At 46.0% G+C, this 23,036-nt stretch overlaps 1 protein-coding gene across 1 annotated transcript in view; it reads left to right on the top strand.

Annotated features, from left to right (window-relative positions):
* The first annotated feature begins 952 nt into the window (after positions 1–952).
* Positions 953–23,036, top strand: part of sgip1a (SH3GL interacting endocytic adaptor 1a) — a 121,108-nt gene continuing 99,024 nt past the window's right edge. The window contains exons 1-2 of the mRNA XM_036978612.1: positions 953–1,102; positions 14,774–14,818. Coding sequence (XP_036834507.1) covers positions 1,060–1,102; positions 14,774–14,818 — 88 coding nt within the window. The 5' untranslated portion in view covers positions 953–1,059. The remainder of the gene's footprint in view (positions 1,103–14,773; positions 14,819–23,036) is intronic.

Here is a 23,036-nt window from a genome sequence, read left to right as displayed (position 1 = left end):
GTAAATGGGACAATATTTACATGTTGCACACCTTTTAGTTGTCTCATTAAATGCTTTCAATATTTATTATACATTTTTACAATTTATAGTTGGTTTGAGGTTTTAAGTCATTGAAATGTGGAGCTATTACATTTTGTAATTTACTGATGGTCTAACTTGCCCATAGGGATATCCAATATCAAACTAAATTAACTATGGGCGTTATGATCCAGTCATGTGCAGCTGCTCTCTGAATTTATGATTACTTCGGTAATGTGGGCTGGATTTAAATACACCCAACCCAAGGAAAACTATTACGGTGACATTTTATTCCCTTACATATTTCTTTCCCTTAATTATCTTGTGAATTTGTGTTTTGGACGGGATTGACTTTATGACAAAAAATATTCTATTTACATTATATAGTCAATTATGACACTAGAAGAAATGTTTCTGACTCATATCGATGCCTCATAGTCACATTTCAAAAGGAGAAGTTGCTTATTACGTTCAGTTGCTCTTTTATCCTATTTCAGGTCATTTCTTCACTTCACATTTCCCCTGTTCTCACCTTTTATCGCTCTTCTTCTTTCCTGTTGCTCCTCTTCCTCTCTCCTGTATCTCTTCTTCGTCTCTCCTTCCTCTCCTTCTAATTTTCCCTCTTTCTTCCAGGGTGAAAGGGGTTAGTGTCATTGGACCAGTTTGCAGTGCACAGAGAAGTTGGTGTGTTGTATACAGGTCAGGTACACTCAGGTTGTTTGTGTATGGGGGGGGGGGCAGTGGGTGGGAGTGGAAGGGGTACCTCCACTGACTGACAGAGTGGCCCAGACAGCACTTCTACAGAACATTACATTACCATTCTCCACAGGTCCTTCAGTGTTTATGTGTGTGTGTGTCCTCTCAGCCAGGGTACTCACCGTCGTCATCACTCCTCTAATACGACTGGTCCCTCTCTTTCTTTCTCTCCTCACAGACTCCTTGACATCTCTCTTCTCCCTACAGTTCTCTTTTAATCCATTCGTCCTTCCATCCGCCTGTGGACCTACAGATATGCGACCTGCTCCATGGAGATTGCTGTAGATGGCTGAAGAGCTGTGTACTGGCTGGTTTCGCATTGTTGCAGGTACGACTACCTCTCTCTTTCCTCACCTATCTGTCAACTTCCTCTGTATAAATGTGTCTGTGGGTATTCCAGTACTGCACTGTGTGCGATGTGGTGCTTTCAAGTATTTATGTTCTATAGTTCAGTTGTGTGCGTTCGTTTATGTATGTTTGAGTTTATTTATATTTTTACGGGGACAGTGCATATTATTCAACGTTTCAGTAAAAGTGCCGGTTTTTGCCAGCTGGATAATTTTCAACCTCAGACCCTGAATACATGTATACATACCCCTCCACGTGTACCCGTTACTCTGTGAGTTGAGCGTGTGTGTGTGTGTGTATACATACCCCTCCACATGTACACGTTACTCTGTTAGTTGTGTGTGTGTGTGTGTGTGTGTGTATACATACCCCTCCACGTGTACCCGTTACTCTGTGAGTTGAGTGTGTGTGTGTGTGTATACATACCCCTCCACATGTACACGTTACTCTGTTAGTTGTGAGTTGTGTGTGTATACATACCCCTCCACATGTACCCATTACTCTGTGAGTGTGTGTGTGTGTGTGTGTGTATACATACCCCTCCACATGTACACGTTACTCTGTTAGTTGTGAGTTGTGTGTGTATACATACCCCTCCACATGTACCCATTACTCTGTGAGTGTGTGTGTGTGTATACATACCCCTCCACATGTACCCGTTACTCTGTGAGTTGTGTGTGTATACATACCCCTCCACATGTACACATTACTCTGTTAGTTGTGTGTGTGTGTATACATACCCCTCCACGTGTACCCGTTACTCTGTTAGTTGTGAGTTGTGTGTGTATACATACCCCTCCACATGTACCCGTTACTCTGTGAGTTGTGTGTGTATACATACCCCTCCACGTGTACCCTTTACTCTGTTAGTTGTGAGTTGTGTGTGTATACATACCCCTCCACATGTACCCATTACTCTGTGAGTTGTGTGTGTATACATACCCCTCCACATGTACCCGTTACTCTGTGAGTTGTGTGTGTATACATACCCCTCCACGTGTACCCATTACTCTGTGAGTTGAGTGTGTGTGTGTGTGTGTGTGTGTGTGTGTGTGTATATATACCCTTCCACATGTACCCGTTACTCTGTGAGTTGAGTGTGTGGTGTTTGATGCAGAAGCCTCACAGAGAGGTATTACACTGAACAAAAATATAAACGCACCATGTAAACACATCATTGACCGGAATCCTGCCGCTCTGGATCATTACACCGGATCATTACTCTGGATCATCGCAGCTAGCTAGCTGCAAACGAGTGGCTACTGTTAGGTAATGCTTCTGTGCCGAAGCAAGCACCAGCTAGCCTTGAGCTAGGCACATATACCAGCTAATTCTAGGGCTACAATACCTATTTTTCCAATTGGCCTGGACCCTTCATTGTCGACACGGAGCCCCGCCGATCCATCATGACTGGACTACCGACGTGATCGCTCGATGTGGTCTCAACAGGCTTTTCTGTTACGATGTCGCCGAAGAACCATCTTCTCGCCCCAGCCCGCTAGCTTCATGGTTGGGATGGTGTTCTTCGGCTTGCAAGCATCTCCCTTTTTCCACCAAACATACCAATGGTCATTATGGCCAAACAGTTATATTTTTGTTTCACCAAACCAGAGGACATTTCTCCAAAAAGTACGATCTTTGTCCCCATGTGCAGTTGCAAACCGTAGTCTGGCTTTTTTATGGCGGTTTTGGAGCAGTGGCTTCTTCCTTGCAGAGCGGCCTTTCAGGTTATGTTGATATAGGACCTGTTTTACTGTGGATATAGATACTTTTGTACCAGTTTCCTCCAGCATCTTCGCAAGGTCCTTTGCTGTTGTTCTGGGATTGATTGGCACTTTTCGCACCAAAGTACGTTCATCTCTAGGAGACAGAACGCGGCTCCTTCCTGAGCGGTATGACGGCTACGTGGTCCCATGGTGTTTATACTTGTGTACTATTGTTGTACAGATGAACGTGGTATCTTCAGGCGTTTAGAAATTGCTCCCAAGAATGAACCAGACTTGTGGAGGTCTACAATGTTTTTCTCAGGTCTTGGCTGATTTCTTTTGATTTTCCCATGATGTCAAGCAAAGAGGCACTGCGTTTGAAGGTAGGCCTTGAAATATATCCACAGGTACACCTCCAATTGACTCAAATGATGTCAATTAGCCTATCAGAAGCTTCTAAAGCCATGACATCATTTTCTGTAATTTTCCAAGTTGTTTAAAGGCACAGTCAACTTAGTGTATGTAAACTTCTGACCCACTGGAATTGTGATACAGTGAATTATAAGTGAAATAATCTGTCTGTAAACAATTGTTGGAAAAATTATTTGTGTCATGCACAAAGTAGATGTCCTAACCGACTTGCCAAAACTATAGTTTGTTAACAAGAAATGTGTGGAGTGGTTGAAAAAGGAGTTTTAATGACTCCAACCTAAGTGTATGTAAACTTCCGACTTCAACTGTATATTACTCCAGTGTAAATTGCTAAATTGTAATTACTTCGCCACTATGGCCTATTTATTGCCTTTACCTCCCTAATCTTAACTCATTTGCACACACTGTACATATACTTTTCTATTGTGTTATTGACTGCACATTTGTTTATCCCATGTGTAACTCTGTGTTGTTGTTTGTGTCACACTGCTTGGCATTATCTTGGCCAGGTCACAGTTGTAAATGAGAACTTGTTCTCAACTGGCCTACCTGGTTAAATAAAGATTAAATTAAAAAAATAAAGATCCCATACATTTTCCATATACACAAAAAGCTTATTTCTCCAAAATTACGTGCACAAATTTGTTATTAAGTTTTTCTCATATCAACGTGCTTGTTAAACAGCATGATCATTACACAGGTGCACCTTGTGCTGGGGATATTAAAAGGCCACTCTAAAATGTGCAGTTGTGTCACACAACACAATGCCACAGATGTCTCAAGTTTTGAGGGAGTGTGCAATTGGAATTCTGACTGCAGGAATGTCCACCAGAGCTGTTGCCAGAGAATTTAATGTTCCCTACCACAAGCCGCCTCTCACATAGTTTTAGAGAATTTGGCAGTACGTCCAACCGGCCTCACAACCACAGACCACATGCAACCACACCTGCCCAGGACCTCCACATCCGGCTTCTTCACCTGCGGGATTGTCGGAGACCAGCCACCTGGACAGCTGATGAAACTGTGGGTTTGCACAACTGAAGAATTTCTGCACAAACTGTCTAAAACGTCTCAGGGAAGCTCATCTGCGTGCTCGTTGTCTTCACCAGGATCTTAACCTAACTGCAGTTAGGCATCGTAACCAACTTCAGTGGGCACATGCTCACCTTCGATGGCCACTGGCATGATGGAGAAATGTGCTCTTCACAGATGAATCCCGGTTACAACTGTACCGGGCAGATGGCAAACAGTGTGCATGTGGGCGAGCGGTTTGCTGATGTGAACGTTGTGAACAGAGTCCCCCATTGTGGTGGTGGGACTATGGTATTGGCAGGCATAAGCTATGGACAACAAACACAGTTGCATTTTATTGATGGCAATTTGAATGTGATAAGATCCTGAGGCCCATTGTTGTGCCATTCATCCGCCGCCATCACCTCATGTTTCAACATGATAATGAATGGCCCCATGTCGCAAGGATCTGTACACAATTCCTGGAAGCTGAAAATACCCCAGTTCTTCCATGGCCTGCATGCTCACCAGACACGTCACCCATTGAGGATGTTTGGGATGCTCTGGATCGATGTGTAGGACATCGTGTTCCAGTTCCCACCAATATCCATCAACTTCACACACCAATTGAAGAGGGGTGGGACAACATTCTACAGGCTGATCAATCAACAGCCTGATCAACTCTATGCGAAGGAGATGTGTCGCGCTGCATGAGGCAAATGGTGGTCACACCAGATACTGACTGGTTTTCTGATCCACGCCACTAACTTTTTTTTCAAAGGTATCTGTGACCAACAGAGGCATTTCTGTATTCCCAGTCATGTGAAATCCATAGATTAGGGCCTAATTAATTTATTTCAATTAACTGATTTATTAATTAACTGAACCTTATATGAACTGTAAACTCAGTCAAATCTTTGAAATTGTTGCATGTTGCGTTTTATATTTTTGTTCAGTGTACATTTCTACATTTACATTTTAGTCATTTAGTCACTCTTATCCAGAGTGAATTACACAAGCAATTAGGGTTAAGTGCCTTGCTCAAGTGCACATTGACATTTTTCACATATGATTCGAACCCGCAACTTTTTGGTTACTGGCCTACCGCTAGAGGTAGAGAGGTAACAGAACAGTGTCCCTGGGATCTGCTCCTGTCCTTAAAGGATCCTCTAGTCTAGCTGCAGTAGAAACGGGTCAGGAGCTAATAAAGTTTGTCACTGTCACACAGCCAGGTCCCAGAGAGGGTAGGGCTGCACTAGAAAGGGCTAGACAATGGATAGATGAGGTGAGAAAACAAATATCACCCAGTTTTCTTCTCTCTCCTATTCTTTCCTCTCTGCTTTGTCTCTTCATATCTCTCTCTTACTTCCTTTTCTAAGTAATTTCTCTCTCTCTCCTGTTATCATTCGCTCCCTGTCTGTGTGTTTTCTGGCCTGGCTATGTTCAGAGCTCCTCTTACTGGCTATTGGACTGTACTGTAGTTGAGCAGAGTGCTGGTAACCCTCTGAACCATTATCTGTCTATTGCTTGGGCCCAGACTCCCATCCCGGAGAGGAACAGCACATGCAGGCTTTTGTACCAGCCCAGCCCTAACTAAGGTATAAAAGAATAAGCTACCAAACCTGTTCGAAAGGGTTGCTTAACTATTGAGGTGGCTCTGGTCTCTCTCTACCAATTTAAGTAAATCCTTCTTTAGTTTTAGTGCCCCCATTGTTGGTATAACCTGCAAAACCATTGGATCTTGACTCCCTGTTGCCGCTAGGGCATTTTAGGACTCTGGTGTTTAATGAATTTATTGAGGATTGCAGTTGTTTTGATTGATTGTAATCAATCAATATATATTATTATTTTGGTTTTATTTGGAATGTTTTGTACTCAGGGCATAATTGTGAATTTGACCCTGGTCTCAATTGGGCTCCCCTGAATACATACTTACATTTAAAAAATAACATAAAAAAACACCTGACTCAACTAATCAATTAATTACTTCTTCAATTTAGGCCATCATTGGTTGAATCAGGTGTTTTAGAGCTGGGCTAGAACAAATGCCTGCATACCCTGGCCTGTAGCTCTCCTGGGCCGGAGTAAGCATGCGTCAATACGCATGCTTGGTGTAGGCTGTTATTGCAACAGTGATTCCACAGGCCTCTCTGTTAACCAGTGTAAATCTCCTTCACAGCCCTGTCAACAGACACAGGGACTGCCATGTTCTGAGGGGCTTTGTCCATTCTAGTAATTGTATTTCTATGGCTGGAACACTGGAGTAGAGCTCAGGGAATGGTAGGCTTCTGCTCTAAATCTCTATGGAGATATCTATGGCACTCCCTCTGCTTTCCTGTTCTCTCCTCCCATCTCATCTCTTCTCCACTCACCCTTTTCCTCTAATGCCCTCATCATCTGTTCTTTCCTATCCTCTATTGTTTAACCCCATGATCATCTCCTTTTTTAAAAACTTTTCTTCTTGTCTCTTCTTCCCTCTCTCGGTTGTCTTGCGTGTTTCGTTGTATCATGTTGTAGTAGTCCCTGGTGGTTAAGGTGCCAGTTTCCTAGCCCCCTTATTGCTGATTGGAAGTGTCCAGTCTTCTCAGAGTGAACTTCGGCATTTAATCTCTTCTCTCCATGCCACTATACATCCACAATCATAACATGGCTTAGAGCTTCAGGTGTTATTTAGACAATTCTCCCTTCACTCTCTCCCCCCTTCTCCTCACTTTTCACTGGCTGGCGGCTTAATCTCCTGAGCACTGGGGGGCAGTGGAGGAGAGAAGCGACCTTGTCTGGCAGAGCTAGGGGGGAGGGAGGGACAGATATAGTAGGGGACTCCTCTCAGGAATCATTTGCTGGCTGTTAATTGTACAGGGGGAGGGAGCATGCAATGGCTTAATGAGGGGGAGAGGTGCAAGCAATGAATTTGGCAAGGGAGGAAAAGGGAGGGAGAGAGAGAGCATTTCACATGGACCTGAGCATGACTGGGGAGAATGCATTGTGCATAAGGAAGCACAGGACTGGCTAATTTTAAAGTGTGACAGCATGTGTCTCTCATTATGTTTTCCTGTTTCAATAAACCTAGCTTACATCTGTAATTAAATCCTATCATTTATAGATTTACTATATTCTGCAGCTGCAAGTGAGTTAATCATTTGTTGTGTAATACTATTTGTATTACTACAGTAGCTCTGTTGTTATGGAGACCTCAGCAGTGCTAGGCTAATTGTCAATCTGTCCTGCAGCTCAGTCTCTGCTCCACAGCCAGAAACATAAACATCCTCTCGCTCTCTCTTTCTCCCCATCTCTCTCTTTCTCCCCCATCTCTCTCTCTTTCTCCCCCATCGCTCTCTTTCACTCTTTGTTTTTGCTCCATTACGGCCCTGCTACACTATAGCCATCGGGCGTCCGACATTGCCGTCAGCCATCAACAATTGAGGGAATGCTTACTTTGAAATCAATGAAGCTGCTATACTGCCCTTGCTGCGCTCGCGTTACGTCACGTCCAATTGCAGCATCCAAGCTCAATAATCGCTGAGGTTAAATTCTCGATGGTTGACGATTGCACGTTCATTCTATCTTGTGTATTGAAATAATGAGACATAACATTTATTTTGGTTGCAAATGGCCTCCACTAGACACCACTGGTTATTTTAAAAAGATTTATGAAATCAAGAAGCTACTATTTGACCCAAACCATAGCTAGCTGTAACGGTTTTCTTTGGTGGAAGAAGGTGAGGACCAAAGCGCAGCGTGGTGAGTGTTCATGATTATTTAATAGAACAGAACACTGAATGACAAAAACAACAAGAGACCGAAATGAAACCGAAACAGTTCTGTCTGGTGCAGACACAAAACAGAAAACAAACACCCACAACCAAAATGGGGAAAACAGGCTACCTAAGTATGATTCTCAATCAGAGACAATGAACAACACCTGCCTCTGATTGAGAACCATACTAGGCCAAACACATAGAAATATACCAACATAGAAAAAGGGCATAGACTACCCACCCCAACTCACGCCCTGACCAACCTAACACAAAGACATAAAAAAGGAACTAAGGTCAGAATGTGACAGTACCCCCCCCAAAGGTGCGGACTCTGGCCGCAAAACCTGAACCTATAGGGGAGGGCTCTGTGGTGGTGGCTCTGGCGCAGGACGTGGACCCCACTCCACCATAGTCTTTGCCCGCTTAAGTGGTGCCTTTGGAGCGGTGACCTTCGCCGCCGACCTCGGACTGAGGATCCTTGCAGCGGGCCCCGAATAGATGGGAGACTCCGGCAGCGCCGTAGTGAAGGGCGACTCCGGCAGCTCCTGACTGACGGTCGGCTCCGGCAGCTCCTGACTGACGGTCGGCTCCGGCAGCTCAGGACAGACGGGCGGCTCCGTCAGCTCAGGACAGACGTACGGCTCTGGCAGCTCAGGACAGACGGGCGGCTCTGTCAGCTCAGGACATACGGGCGGCTCTGTCAGCTCAGGACAGACGGGCGGCTCTGTCAGCTCAGGACAGACGGGCGGCTCTGTCGCTCAGGACAGACGGGCGGCTCTGGCAGCTCAGGACAGACGGGCGGCTCTGGCAGCTCAGGACAGACGGGCGGCTCTGGCAGCTCAGGACAGACGGGCGGCTCTGGCAGCTCAGGACAGACGGGCGGCTCTGTCAGCTCAGGACAGACGGGCGGCTCTGGCAGCTCAGGACAGACGGGCGGCTCTGGCAGCTCAGGACAGACGGGCGGCTCTGTCAGCTCAGGACAGACGGGTGGCTCTGTCAGCTCAGGACAGACGGGCGGCTCTGGCTGCTCAGGACAGATGGGCGGCTCTGGCAGCTCAGGACAGACGGGCGGCTCTGGCAGCTCAGGACAGACGGGCGGCTCTGGCAGCTCAGGACAGACGGGCGGCTCTGTCAGCTCAGGACAGACGGGCGGCTCTGTCAGCTCAGGACAGACGGGCGGCTCTGTCAGCTCAGGACAGACGGGCGGCTCTGGCAGCTCAGGACAGACGGGCGGCTCTGGCTGCTCAGGACAGACGGGCGGCTCTGGCTGCTCAGGACAGACGGGCGGCTCTGGCAGCTCAGGACAGACGGGCGGCTCTGGCAGCTCAGGACAGACGGGCGGCTCTGGCAGCTCAGGACAGACGGGCGGCTCTGGCAGCTCAGGACAGACGGGCGGCTCTGGCAGCTCAGGACAGACGGGCGGCTCTGGCAGCTCAGGACAGACGGGCGGCTCTGGCAGCTCAGGACAGACGGGCGGCTCTGGCAGCTCCGGACTGACGGGCGGCTCTGGCCTGGAGAGAGAACCTGGAGGGAGGAGACGGAGAGACAGCCTGGTGCCCAGGGTCCCTTGCCGTCCAGTATCTCCTCCCAGGACAGACGGGCGGCTCTTCAGGACACCTAAACCACCCGATGTCACAGGAAGGTGCCACGAACCGACTCAAAGCCCGTAACAAAGGGAGACAACGTGGAGATAAGGAGTAACAAAATATATATTTATTAACTAAAGCTCGCCCCCACAGGAAGGATCGGACCAAAGCGCAGCGTGGTAAGTGTTCATGATTATTTAATAGAACAGAACACTGAATGACAAAAACAACAAGGGACCGAAATGAAACCGAAACAGTTCTGTCTGGTGCAGACACAAAACAGAAAACAAACACCCACAACCAAAATGGGGAAAACAGGTTACCCGCCAATGTCCAGTCTCTAGACAAGGTTGATGAAATCCGAGAAAGGGTAGCATTCCAGAGGGACATCAGGGAGACAAAGTAGAATCGCAATTCAACGGCGCAGACACGAGGTATGTGGTAGGATCTACAGTCAATCACGGATTTCAAAAAGAAAACTCCCTGTTCACCCACGACTGCGTGGCCACGCACACCTCCAACTCAATTATCAAGTTTGCGGACGACACAACAGTGGTAGGCTTGATTACCAACAACGACGAGACGGCCTACAGGGAGGAGGTGAGGGCCTCTTCAACCTCAGGAGGCTGAAGAAATTTGGCTTGTCACCAAAAGCACTCACAAACTTCTACAGATGCACAATCGAGAGCATCCTGTCGGGCTGTATCACAGCCTGGTACGGCAACTGCTCCGCCCACAACCGTAAGGCTCTCCAGAGGGTAGTGAGGTCTGCACAACGCATTACCGGGGGCAAACTACCTGCCCTCCAGGACACCTACACCACCCGATGTCACAGGAAGGTGTCACGAACCGGCTCAAAGCCCGTAACAAAGGGAGACAACGTGGAGATAAGGAGTAACAAAATATATATTTATTAACTAAAGCAACTAAGGAAAATATACAATGGTGTGTGTAATCAGTAGTGTAAGTGAGTGTTTTGCATGCATGAATGTGATAATGCAGGGTGTTGAAAGGTGCCAAAGCAACCAAACAAAAGGCCACCAAGAAACACAACAAAAAACAATCAAAGTGTCTGCATGGAGAGAGTCTCTTCCATGAATGTGGAAGAGGTCTATTTATCCTGAGAGAAACCTGGCCCGGGTGTTTCCCATGAAGCTGACGACCCTCCCAACTCCGCCCACCGGCATCCTACTAAGGAAACAAGAACAAAGACAGAATACGGCAGACAGAGTGGGAGGGTCGTCACAAAGGCCATAAAGATCATCAAGGACAACAACCACCCGAGCCACTGCCTGTTCACCCCGCTATCATCCAGAAGGCGAGGTCAGTACAGGTGCATCAAAGCTGGGACCGAGAGACTGAAAAACAGCTTCTATCTCAAGGCCATCAGACTGTTAAACAGCCACCACTAACATTGAGTGGCTGCTGCCAACACACTGACTCAACTCCAGCCACTTTAATAATGGGAATTGATGGGAATTGATGTAAAATATATCACTAGCCACTTTAAACAATGCTACTTAATATAATGTTTACATATCCTACATTATTTATCTCATATGTATACGTATATACTGTACTCTATATCATCTACTGCATCTTTATGTAATACATGTATCACTAGCCACTTTAAACTATGCCACTTTGTTTACATACGCATCTCATATGTATATACTGTACTCGATACCATCTACTGTATCTTGCCTATGCCGCTCTGTACCATCACTCATTCATATATCTTTATGTACATATTCTTTATCCCTTTACACTTGTGTGTATAAGGTAGTAGTTTTGGAATTGTTAGCTAGATTACTCGTTGGTTATTACTGCATTGTCGGAACTAGAAGCACAAGCATTTCCCTACACTCGCATTAACATCTGCTAACCATGTGTATGTGACAAATAAAATTTGATTTGATTTAGTAGTAGCAGCAGTAGAACGGTAGCAGCAGTAGTAGTAGCAGCAGGACGGTAGTAGTAGTAGCAGCAGAATATTTGTATAAGTGGTAGTAGTAGCAGCAGAACGGTAGCAGTGGTAGTAGTAGCAGTAGCAGTGGTAATAGTAGCAGCAGCAAAACCGTAGCAGCGGTAGTAGTAGCAGTAGAAGCGGTAGTAGTAGCAGTAGAAGCGGTAGTAGTAGCAGCAGAACGGTAGCAGCGGTAGTAGTAGCAGCAGCAGAACGGTAGCAGTGGTAGTAGTAGCAGCAGCAGAACGGTAGCAGTGGTAGTAGCAGCAGTAGAACGGTAGCAGTAGTAGTAGCAGCAGCAGAACGGTAGCAGCAGTAGTAGTAGCTGCAGCAGAACGGTAGCAGCAGTAGTAGTAGCAGCAGCAGAACAGTAGTACTAGCAGCAGAACGGTAGCAGTGGTGGTAGCAGCAGCAGAACAGTAGCAGCGGTAGCAGCAGCAGAATGGTAGCAGTGGTAGTGGTAGCATCATCAGAACAGTAGCAGTGTTTGTAGTAGCAGCTGCAGAACGGTAGCAGCTGTAGTAGCAGCAGAACGTTAGCAGCGGTAGCAGCAGTAGCAGCAGAACGGTAGCAGCAGTAGTAGTAGTAGTAGTTGAGCGGTAGTAGAAGTAGCAGCAGCAGAATGGTAGCAGTGGTAGTAGCAGCAGAACGGTAGAAGTGGTAGTAGAAGCAGCAGAACAGTAGCAGTGGTTGCAGCAGCAGAACGGTAGCAGTGGTAGTAGTAGCAGAATGGTTGCAGTGGTAGTAGCAGCAGAACGGTAGAAGTGGTAGTAGAAGCAGCAGAACAGTAGCAGTGGTTGCAGCAGCAGAACGGTAGCAGTGGTAGTAGTAGCAGAATGGTTGCAGTGGTAGTAGCAGCAGCAGAACGGTAGTAGTAGTAGTCATAGCAGCAGAACGGTAGTAGTAGTAGTAGTAGTAGCAGCAGCAGAATGGTAGCAGCAGTAGTAGCAGCAGAACAGTAGCAGCGATAGTAGCAGCAGAACGGTAGCAGCGGCAGTAGCAGCAGAACAGTAGCAGCGATAGTAGCAGCAGAACAGTAGCAGCAGTAGCAGAAGTAGCAGCAGAACGGTAGCAGCGATAGTAGCAGCAGCAGAATGGTAGCAGCAGTAGTAGCAGCAGAACGGTAGCAGCAGTAGTAGCAGCAGAATGGTGGTAGCAGTAGCAGCAGAACGGTGGTAGTAGTAGTAGTAGTAGTAGTAGTAGAAGCAGCAGTAGTAGCAGCAGAACGGTAGCAGTGGTATTAGTAGCAGCTGAATTGTAGCAGTGGTAGTAGCAGCAACAGAACGGTGGTAGTAGTAGAAGCTGCAGCAGAACGGTAGCAGTAGTAGCAGCAGAACGGTAGCAGTGGTAGAACGGTGGTAGTAGTAGTAGCAGCAGCAGAATGGTAGCAGTGGTAGTAGTAGAGCAGAACGGTAGCAGAATGATAGTAGCAGCAGCAGAACGGTAGCAGTGGTAGTAGAAGCAGCAGAACGGTAGTAGTAGTAGTAGTAGTAGTAGTAGTAGTAGTAGTAGTAGTAGTAGTAGCAGCAGCAGAACGGTAGCAGCAGTAGTAGCAGCAGCATAACGGTAGCAGTGGCAGTAGCAGCTGCAGCAGAACGGTAGCAGCTGTAGTAGTACTAGCTGCAGAACGGTAGCAGTGTTAGTAGTAGCAGCAGCAGAACGGTAGCAGTGTTAGTAGTAGCAGCAGCAGAACGGTAGCAGCTGTAGTAGTAGCAGAACGTTAGCAGCGGTAGCAGCAGTAGCAGCAGAACGGTAGCAGCAGTAGTAGTAGTAGTTGAGCGGTAGTAGAAGTAGCAGCAGCAGAATGGTAGCAGTAGTAGTAGCAGCAGCAGAACGGTAGCAGCAGAACGGTAGCAGCGGGAGCAGCAGTAGTAGTTGAACGGTAGTAGAAGTAGCAGCAGAAGAATGGTAGCAGTGGTAGTAGCAGCAGCAGAACGGTAGCAGCGGTAGTAGTTGTAGTAGTAGAAGTAGCAGAACGGTAGCAGTGCTACTAGTAGGAGAACAGTAGTGGTAGGAGTAGTAGTAGCAGCAGAACAGTAGCGGTGGTATTAGTAGTGGTAGTAGTAGTAGTTGCAGAACAGTAGTAGTAGTAGTAGTAGCTGAACGGTTTCAGCAGTGGTAGAAGTAGTAGCATAACGGTTGTAGTGGTAGCAGCGGTAGCTCCTTCAACTGTTGGGCTGAGTCTGAGGGGCAGCTGTACACAGCGTCAGCCTCCCTGAAGTCACAATGATTTATTATTATCCCCAGTGGCAGTGGAGAGGGAGAGAGTAAGGGAGGGTCAGAGAGAGGGTGGTTGGGAGGAATGGAAGGATAGAGAGAGGCAGAGAGGGAGAGCAGTCATACTGAGCCAGCAGGCAGAGCAAAAACAGTGGGAGGGAGTAGCAGAGAGAAGGCAGAACACTGTGAAAATAGAGATTTTAAAATACTGTTAACCTACAGAAAAAATGTATATACCAGCTAGGAGAGGAAATGCATATATTCTGTAACCAAAATCAGGGGGTTAGTGTGTTGGGGAGTGTGTCCTTAACATGGGCTGTCAATTTACTGCAACCTGCTCGTTATTCTGGCAACGAGCAAATCATTAATCTCATTCGCCCAGCAGAGTCCAGATACTTCAGCGTCACGGGGTAGGCAGGGGAGGGGTGTGTGTTTTCTATGCGTTAACATGCTTACGTTTGAGTGTGAGTGGGTGTGTGAGAATGTGTGTGAGGGAGGGAAAGAGAGAGGTTACTAGTAGGGCCAGGCTGTCAGAAGATGCAAGCTAAATGCCATGTGACTCTGCAGAGAACCTTAGGGATTGGCTGAGAGCAGCTGTGACCTCAGCAAGCATCGCTCCCTCTTTCTCTCTCGCTCTGCCTCTCCACCCCCGTCCCTCCCTCTTTACCCCCTCTTTTTCTAATCTTTTTAATCTTTTTAGCTTTTTTTCTTCCTCAGCATCCTCAGCTGATTGTGTAGGTTAGTAGCAGCATCTATGGCCTAAGCCCCAGCCCCTGCCTCTCTCGGGCTACCGATCGGCACAGTGCCCAGCCAGCCCCACCTCTCTGCCCAGCCACGGTGCATGGACCCTGGGCCAGTTGACAGACGACGTGTGGGGGTGTTTGAGGCTGGGTGTTATCCGTGGCACTAGGCTTTGTGTTCTAGTTTATCATTTGCTAACCAGGGGCTTCTCTCCCCCTCCTGCTTTCTTTTCAGGCTCCTTGGAGATAGAGGAATGCAAATCTGCAATCATGATGGAAGGTAGGACACATTTTCATTGATTCTCTATTTATTTATCTGCCTCCTCAACGGTGTCTCATCTGCTAGCAGTGTGTGTGTGTGTGTGCGTGTGCGCGTGCGTGTGCGTGTGTTGGTTTGGCAGTTTCAAATGTCATAAGCTGCCCTGCTATTTTGAGTGCATGCATTCCAGTGATCTTGCATGTCATTCAGTGGGAAGGGCACAGCCACCGTTGAGAATGTCTCTCCCTACCATGCCAACACAATGGCCCAGCAAATTGAACACGGTGTGTTTTTTCTCTCTCCCCCTCTTCCCTTCCCGTCATAAAGATTATTTGGTTTTATTGTGCAGAAGGGCTTATGGTCCAGCTGGCTAGCTTGTATAAATTCTATTTGTATGGAGCGACACACGCACGCATACACACACACACGGTTAACACAGTGTTTTCTGCTGTAGCATGTATATGCGCGGCCAGTCGCTCGCGTTGTGTTTGAAGGCCATTTTCAACTTTAGGTATAGCTGCGTTAGTTCATGTGTACATGCTGTGGACAGATTGATCTGTCACAGTCACCTTGTGTAGAAAACACACATTACATTCTGTCTGTTCTTAAACGCATGTATGGCCCTTTATGTTGATGACATAATCAGTCTGCAGTGATGGAGAGAGAGAAGTGTTATTTATGCATTCTGTAAACACAAGATTCATTTAATACATTTATTCTACCTGCTCCGATTTGTTCATATAATCCATTATCTATTATAAAAATTCATCCTCTATTTGTAACAGTGACTTATCTGTAGAAATATTATCTAGTCTCTTAAGCCATTCTGATTCTATGGACTTATCTTATATTTATATTTATATTGATTTTGACAATATTACTGCTCATTTATCTTTATTTAAGCATGATAATGGCATCATTCAGACCTAGTTAGCCCAGTGTGTTGGGTATATGAACACCCAGACCGTCAGAACCCTGACGTTCCCCTCTGTAGTAGTACAATAATATGAACACCCAGACCGTCAGAACCCTGACGTTCCCGTCTGTAGTAGTACAGTAATATGAACACCCAGACCGTCAGTACCCTGACGTTCCCGTCTGTAGTAGTACAGTAATATGAACACCCAGACCGTCAGTACCCTGACGTTCCTGTCTGTAGTAGTACAGTAATATGAACACCCAGACCGTCAGTACCCTGACGTTCCCGTCTGTAGTAGTACAGTAATATGAACACCCAGACCGTCAGTACCCTGACGTTCCCGTCTGTAGTAGTACAGTAATATGAACACCCAGACCGTCAGTACCCTGACGTTCCCCTCTGTATTAGTACAGTAATATGAACACCCAGACCGTCAGTACCCTGACGTTCCCCTCTGTAGTAGTACAGTAATATGAACACCCAGACCGTCAGTACCCTGACGTTCCCCTCTGTAGTAGTACAGTAATATGAACACCCAGACCGTCAGTACCCTGACGTTCCCCTCTGTATTAGTACAGTAATATGAACACCCAGACCGTCAGTACCCTGACGTTCCCCTCTGTAGTAGTACAGTAATATGAACACCCAGACCGTCAGTACCCTGATGTTCCCCTCTGTAGTAGTACAGTAATATGAACACCCAGACCGTCAGTACCCTGACGTTCCCCTCTGTAGTAGTACAGTAATATGAACACCCTGACCGTCAGTACCCTGACGTTCCCGTCTGTAGTAGTACAGTAATATGAACACCCAGACCGTCAGTACCCTGACGTTCCCGTCTGTAGTAGTACAGTAATATGAACACCCAGACCGTCAGTACCCTGACGTTCCCCTCTGTAGTAGTACAGTAATATGAACACCCAGACCGTCAGTACCCTGACGTTCCCGTCTGTAGTAGTACAGTAATATGAACACCCAGACCGTCAGTACCCTGACGTTCCCCTCTGTAGTAGTACAGTAATATGAACACCCAGACCGTCAGTACCCTGACGTTCCCCTCTGTAGTAGTACAGTAATATGAACACCCAGACCGTCAGTACCCTGACGTTCCCGTCTGTAGTAGTACAGTAATATGAACACCCAGACCGTCAGTACCCTGACGTTCCCGTCTGTAGTAGTACAGTAATATGAACACCCAGACCGTCAGTACCCTGACGTTCCCCTCTGTAGTAGTACAGTAATATGAACACCCAGACCGTCAGTACCCTGACGTTCCCCTCTGTAGTAGTACAGTAATATGAACACCCAGACCGTCAGTACCCTGACGTTCCCCTCTGTAGTAGTACAGTAATATGAACACCCAGACCGTCAGTACCCTGACGTTCCCCTCTGTAGTAGTACAGTAATATGAACACCCAGACCGTCAGTACCCTGACGTTCCCCTCTGTAGTAGTACAGTAATATGAACACCCAGACCGTCAGTACCCTGACGTTCCTGTCTGTAGTAGTACAGTAATATGAACACCCAGACCGTCAGTACCCTGACATTCCCCTCTGTAGTAGTACAGTAATATGAACACCCAGACCGTCAGTACCCTGACGTTCCCGTCTGTAGTAGTACAGTAATATGAACACCCAGACCGTCAGTACCCTGACGTTCCCGTCTGTAGTAGTACAGTAATATGAACACCCAGACCGTCAGTACCCTGACGTTCCCCTCTGTAGTAGTACAGTAATATGAACACCCAGGACCGTCAGTACCCTGACGCTCCCCTCTGTAGTAGTACAGTAATATGAACACCCAGACCGTCAGTACCCTGACGTTCCCCTCTGTAGTAGTACAGTAATATGAACACCCAGACCGTCAGTACCCTGACGTTCCCCTCTGTAGTAGTACAGTAATATGAACACCCAGACCGTCAGTACCCTGACGTTCCTGTCTGTAGTAGTACAGTAATATGAACACCCAGACCGTCAGTACCCTGACATTCCCCTCTGTAGTAGTACAGTAATATGAACACCCAGACCGTCAGTACCCTGATGTTCCCGTCTGTAGTAGTACAGTAATATGAACACCCAGACCGTCAGTACCCTGACGTTCCCCTCTGTAGTAGTACAGTAATATGAACACCCAGACCGTCAGTACCCTGACGTTCCCCTCTGTAGTAGTACAGTAATATGAACACCCAGACCGTCAGTACCCTGACATTCCCCTCTGTAGTAGTACAGTAATATGAACACCCTGACCGTCAGTACCCTGACGTTCCCCTCTGTAGTAGTACAGTAATATGAACACCCAGACCGTCAGTACCCTGACGTTCCCCTCTGTAGTAGTACAGTAATATGAACACCCAGACCGTCAGTACCCTGACGTTCCCCTCTGTAGTAGTACAGTAATATGAACACCCAGACCGTCAGTACCCTGACGTTCCCCTCTGTAGTAGTACAGTAATATGAACACCCAGACCGTCAGTACCCTGTGAAGGCCGCTTGCTGTTGAAAAGGTGATTAATAAATGTATTGTGTTGGTGATAGTTTATGCAGCTACACTATTTTCTTTTTTATCCTAGAAACATGTCGTTAACCATCGGTTGGCTCTGGCTCTGATCCTTCCTGTGTGTCTGTGCCGTCAGTCATCCCCGGTCGCCCCCAGTTATCTCTGGTCGCCAGTCCCGGCTGTTAAGGTTGTTGGCTTGACTTCTGCCATAGAAATAGAAGTACTAGAATGGTTATTCCCAATCAAGTCAATGTTCCGTGTTCTGAGGAAATGTTCCTGTTCTTGTAATTTCTTTGGCACCTGCTCCGGAGTCCACATCAAAGGACTGGAGGGGGCAGGGACAGCATTGTCTCATGACGGCAGCATTGAGTCGGGTGGAACACCCATCAGTAAAAACCCCATGATGTTTGAACATGGATAGGACCCCTGATTCTCTGATGCTGACATTCAATACAACACAATCACTGACCAGGTTATGATTGCCCAGGCAATTCTGACTCTCATACTGAGTTCTGACAACCCTATAGATAGCGATTTAGTGTGTTTTTGTGTGTGTGTTTTGTGAGATAATGCATGTACATCCATCATGTGCTTTGTGTCTGTCTCAATCAGTGTGTCATAATGGTGTTACTCTTGGTCCCTCATCATAACCTCTGGACGGGTCACATGATGTGACGCTTTCTGAATGGTCATCAACAACCCAGTCAAAGCTCCTCACTTCCTCAGTCCATTGACAGTGGCTGATGAGATGTTAAATACGCACAAAAGCTATAGGTTATCAGACATGTCCTACAGCCACCAGTGACTATGTGATCCATCCGTCCCACCCGTCCCTTCCTTCCTTCCTTGTTTCCTTCCTCTTCTCAACTGGGTGCATGCCATCCACCAATTTAAATGCTTGCCCCCCAATCCTTTCTTCCCCAAAACATGTGTACATTTTGGACTATAAATTGTGCCTTTCTGTATTATACCTATGCTAAAATATTTATTATATTCTATTAAGGCATTTGCTTTATGTTGGTATTCTTATCTTTTATTATTTCTTATTGTTGTTGCATTGTGGAGAAGGAACCTCAAGTAAGCATTTTGTTGGTGTATCCTGTACATACGCCAAAAAAAACTGACATCTGATGAAGGCCTTTTGCTGTCAAAATGTTGGTTATTATTAAATGTATTGCATCTGAACAACAGAGTGTGAGGCTATGTATTCACTCCAAAGTTCATGTCATGCTATTTAGTTATGTATGTCTATTCGTCAGAGCTGAGGCTATGCTACGCTAGCTAGCTAGAGTTCAGCTCCGGCAGAGGCATCTACCAGCACGTGTCAAGGGAGAGGTGTTAGGCAATGTTAGGTATGGGTTGGGGTTGGAGGTTGCATAGGGAGGAAAGCGACAGTCACAGTGTGCCGTGTGTCTTTAAATAGCCCTCCATGATAGCGCCTCTTTAGCGTGGCTCTGTGATGCTGGATTACTGACTGTCAGGTGTAAAAGTGGATGCTAATCCCTGCACTAGCAGTGCTGTTTAAAATCCCATTTCTAGGAGGACCAGGTATGGTAATGGTACTATACTGGAAACCATCAACAGTTTTATCTCTACAGAGGAAACACCCAGTTTAGCTGTCAGGGATAGATGTGGAGGTATGGTCCTAATCTTGAATAGGAAGTGATCCCCAGACCTCTCCTTAAAGGCCCAGTGCAGTCAAAAACATGATTTGCCTGTGTTTTTATATATACTTCCACACTATGAGGTTGGAATAATACTGTGAAATTGTGAAAATGATGATAATGCCCTTTTTAGTATAAGAGCTGTTTGAAAAGACCGCCTGATATTTCAGCCAGTTTTGGTGGGATGGAGTTTTGGCATGCCTGGTGACATCACCAGGTGGTAAATTGGTTAATAGACCTGTAAGAAAGACTTCCATACCTCTCCGCCAATAACAGCTAGTTTTCAGCTTTCCACTCCCAGACAGTTCTAGAAAAATTCTTGCTTGAGAAATTGCTCTTTGCTAAGAAACTATTTTGGATCATTTTAAATTGACAACAATCACAGTAAGGTACTTAAAATTATTACCCAGCAAAATATTTGGTATCGAGATAGAAACATCTGCATTGGACCTTTTAAAACTCCTGAGACCCCAGCCACTGACAGTCTTACATTGAATATATTCCAGTACTAGCAGGACACCTGATACTAGCCCCAAGAGCTTGATCAGATCAAATCAAATTAATTTATATTGCCCTTCTTACATCAGCTGATATCTCAAAGTGCTGTACAGAAACCCAGCCTAAAACCCCAAACAGCAAGCAATGCAGGTGTAGAAGCACGGTGGCTAGGAAAAACTCCCTGATCAGTTGACTATGTTGAATCAGGCGTTCTAGTACTGGACTAGATCAAATACGTGGAAGTGGTTGGAGGTTATCAAGGAAAGGGTTGGGAAACACTGGAATAGGTGGCTGCACTGTAGGTTCCTGGTATTGTTATGGAGGAACAAGACTTATCACATAATCATAATCACAGTGCTTATTATGGTATTATTAAGTCCTGTTAAGGTTGATAGACAGGGACTACACAGTTAACCGTACAGGCAGATCTTGAAATGCCCACAGGATATGGTAGCTCTAGGAATAAGAGCCCAGAGGGAGGCCCATTCTTGGGAGCTTTAGCCCTGGGTAACCTCCTAATGCTATGTTTCCAAGAAGAGGTCAATAGTATGGCTTTAAAAGTTTTAATATAGTTGAAGCTGTGACTGAATGGGAGAGGCCCAGGTGGTCCCAAAAAGGCTTCAGCTAGGTCTAAAACACCAGGGCTAATACCTTAGGCTAACACCAGGGCTATCACCTTAGGCTAACACCAGGGTTGGCATCAGGACAAGACTAGGATTTAGGAAGGATGCTTTAAATAGATGTTTAAATAGTTGTGTTGTTTCCTGTGACTAGTTGTAGGTCTATGCTAGGTCCCATCCTAGCATTACTCTACAGGACCCGCCCCTGTTACCGTGGTTAACAGGGTTCTCCCTCCCTAGTCTGTTCGGTTGGCACTAACCTCAGCTGCAGCACCAACCCTGCACACTTTCATCCTGAACCATACAACAATACATGACTAAAACCAAAGGTAACAATTTACATGAACTATACATAAAGCATCCATTACACATCTATAAATCACACCATAAACATGACATTGTAGTTAAAAACAACAAAGTAGTCTTTTAATTCATCCTTGGTTCTTAATGAGCATTGCGTTGTGAGAGATTTACTATCCCCCTGTCTCTAGGTCCGGGACGATACCAGTATCGCGATGCTCGTTAGTATCGTGGTAAGTAAACAAAAAACTAAGCTGATTTAACTTCTTTAGGAAAATGGCTCTAATGTTGGAAACAAGCATCATTATGTTGTCTTCCAGAGTCAAATGTATTTATTTTCTAACCTATAGCACACTATATTTTACATGCAGAAAGTTTTTAAAGGACCAAAGAGTTTGGTCTGCTTCATGTTTTTATTTTTGCCGTGGAAAAAATATAGCGATACTGGTGTTGTCACAGACCTATGTGTTACTGGACAGGCCCTGGTCACTGTGTTGAGCTACTTAGAGGCAGAGCTTCTCCAGACTGACGGGCTAGCCTGTCTGCCTGCTAGGGTGTTAACGGTAGTAGGGGTTCCTCTCACAGACAAACAGGAAAAGTAAATGCCTTATTAGTCACGTGACAGGAAGATAATTATTTAAAAGCCCATTAAGTTGACATGTGCCTGTGACGCAGGCTTCCGTATGGATTGTCAGGCTGGTTATTTACAGTATGTCAGTCTGTTTGCCTTCCAGACTTTCTTTCTCTGTCTTTTTAGCTGTTTGTCTGTCAGTCTCCTTATATTTTGTATCGCTGTCTCTCTCTCTAGTCTGTTCATCTGTCTGTGTGTGTGTTAGAGCCTTCTTGAACATGTGACCTGGATTAGGTCTCTCTTTCTCTCTTCTCAGACACACACACGCGCGCAAGCATGCACTCGCACACAATACACACAAACACACGCACACATATACACCGCAGAAACTCCTGATGATTATACTGTCTCTGACAGCAGTGAGAGAATACCAAAACCACCAAGAACAGAGCCGAGTGAAAAAGAGAGAGAAATATCAAATGAAATGTTATTTATCACATACACCGAATACAACAGGTGTACACCTTACCGTGAAATGATTACTTATAAGCCCTTAACCAACAACGCAGTTCAAGAAATAGAGTTAAGAAAATATTTACATAATAAACTAAGGTACTTTAAAAAAATATATAAGTAACACAAGAAAATGACATAACAATGACGAGGCTATATACAGGGGATAGCTGTAGGATTGGAGGGAGAGAGACAACACAGAGCAAGAAATGGCGTGTCAGGAAAAGATGGGTAAACAGAGGAAGAGAGATGACGGGACATAGGTAATCAGTCAGAAAGCTTAGAGATAAACAGAGTATGAGCATAAAAGAGGGAGACGGGACGGATAGTGTGAGAGGAGGTGAGGGAGAGCGGCAGGGAGAGAGAGAAACAGAGAGAGAATGGGAGAGAGGGAGCGAGAAGGGAGAGCTTAGCCTGTGATCCCAGTGACCCAGGATGGCAGCCAGCTCAGGCCTCTATTTTGTTGAGTCACTGTCCTGCGTGTTACATCACTGGCCTCTGGGACTCCTATTTGCTCGAACTCAGAAAGTCTAGACAGGATCTCAGAAATATGTAGAGCCCAAATAACTCATTACAATCTCTACCAGTATACAGACTTTTAGCCTCGATTAGAACCCAAACAATGCCAGCCGTGATTCTGCCCGCAGCTCTGCCATC

Source organism: Oncorhynchus mykiss, chromosome 5 (genome assembly GCF_013265735.2).
Source record: "Oncorhynchus mykiss isolate Arlee chromosome 5, USDA_OmykA_1.1, whole genome shotgun sequence".
NCBI lineage: Eukaryota > Metazoa > Chordata > Actinopteri > Salmoniformes > Salmonidae > Oncorhynchus > Oncorhynchus mykiss.
This window is presented reverse-complemented; position numbering and strand designations above follow the sequence as displayed.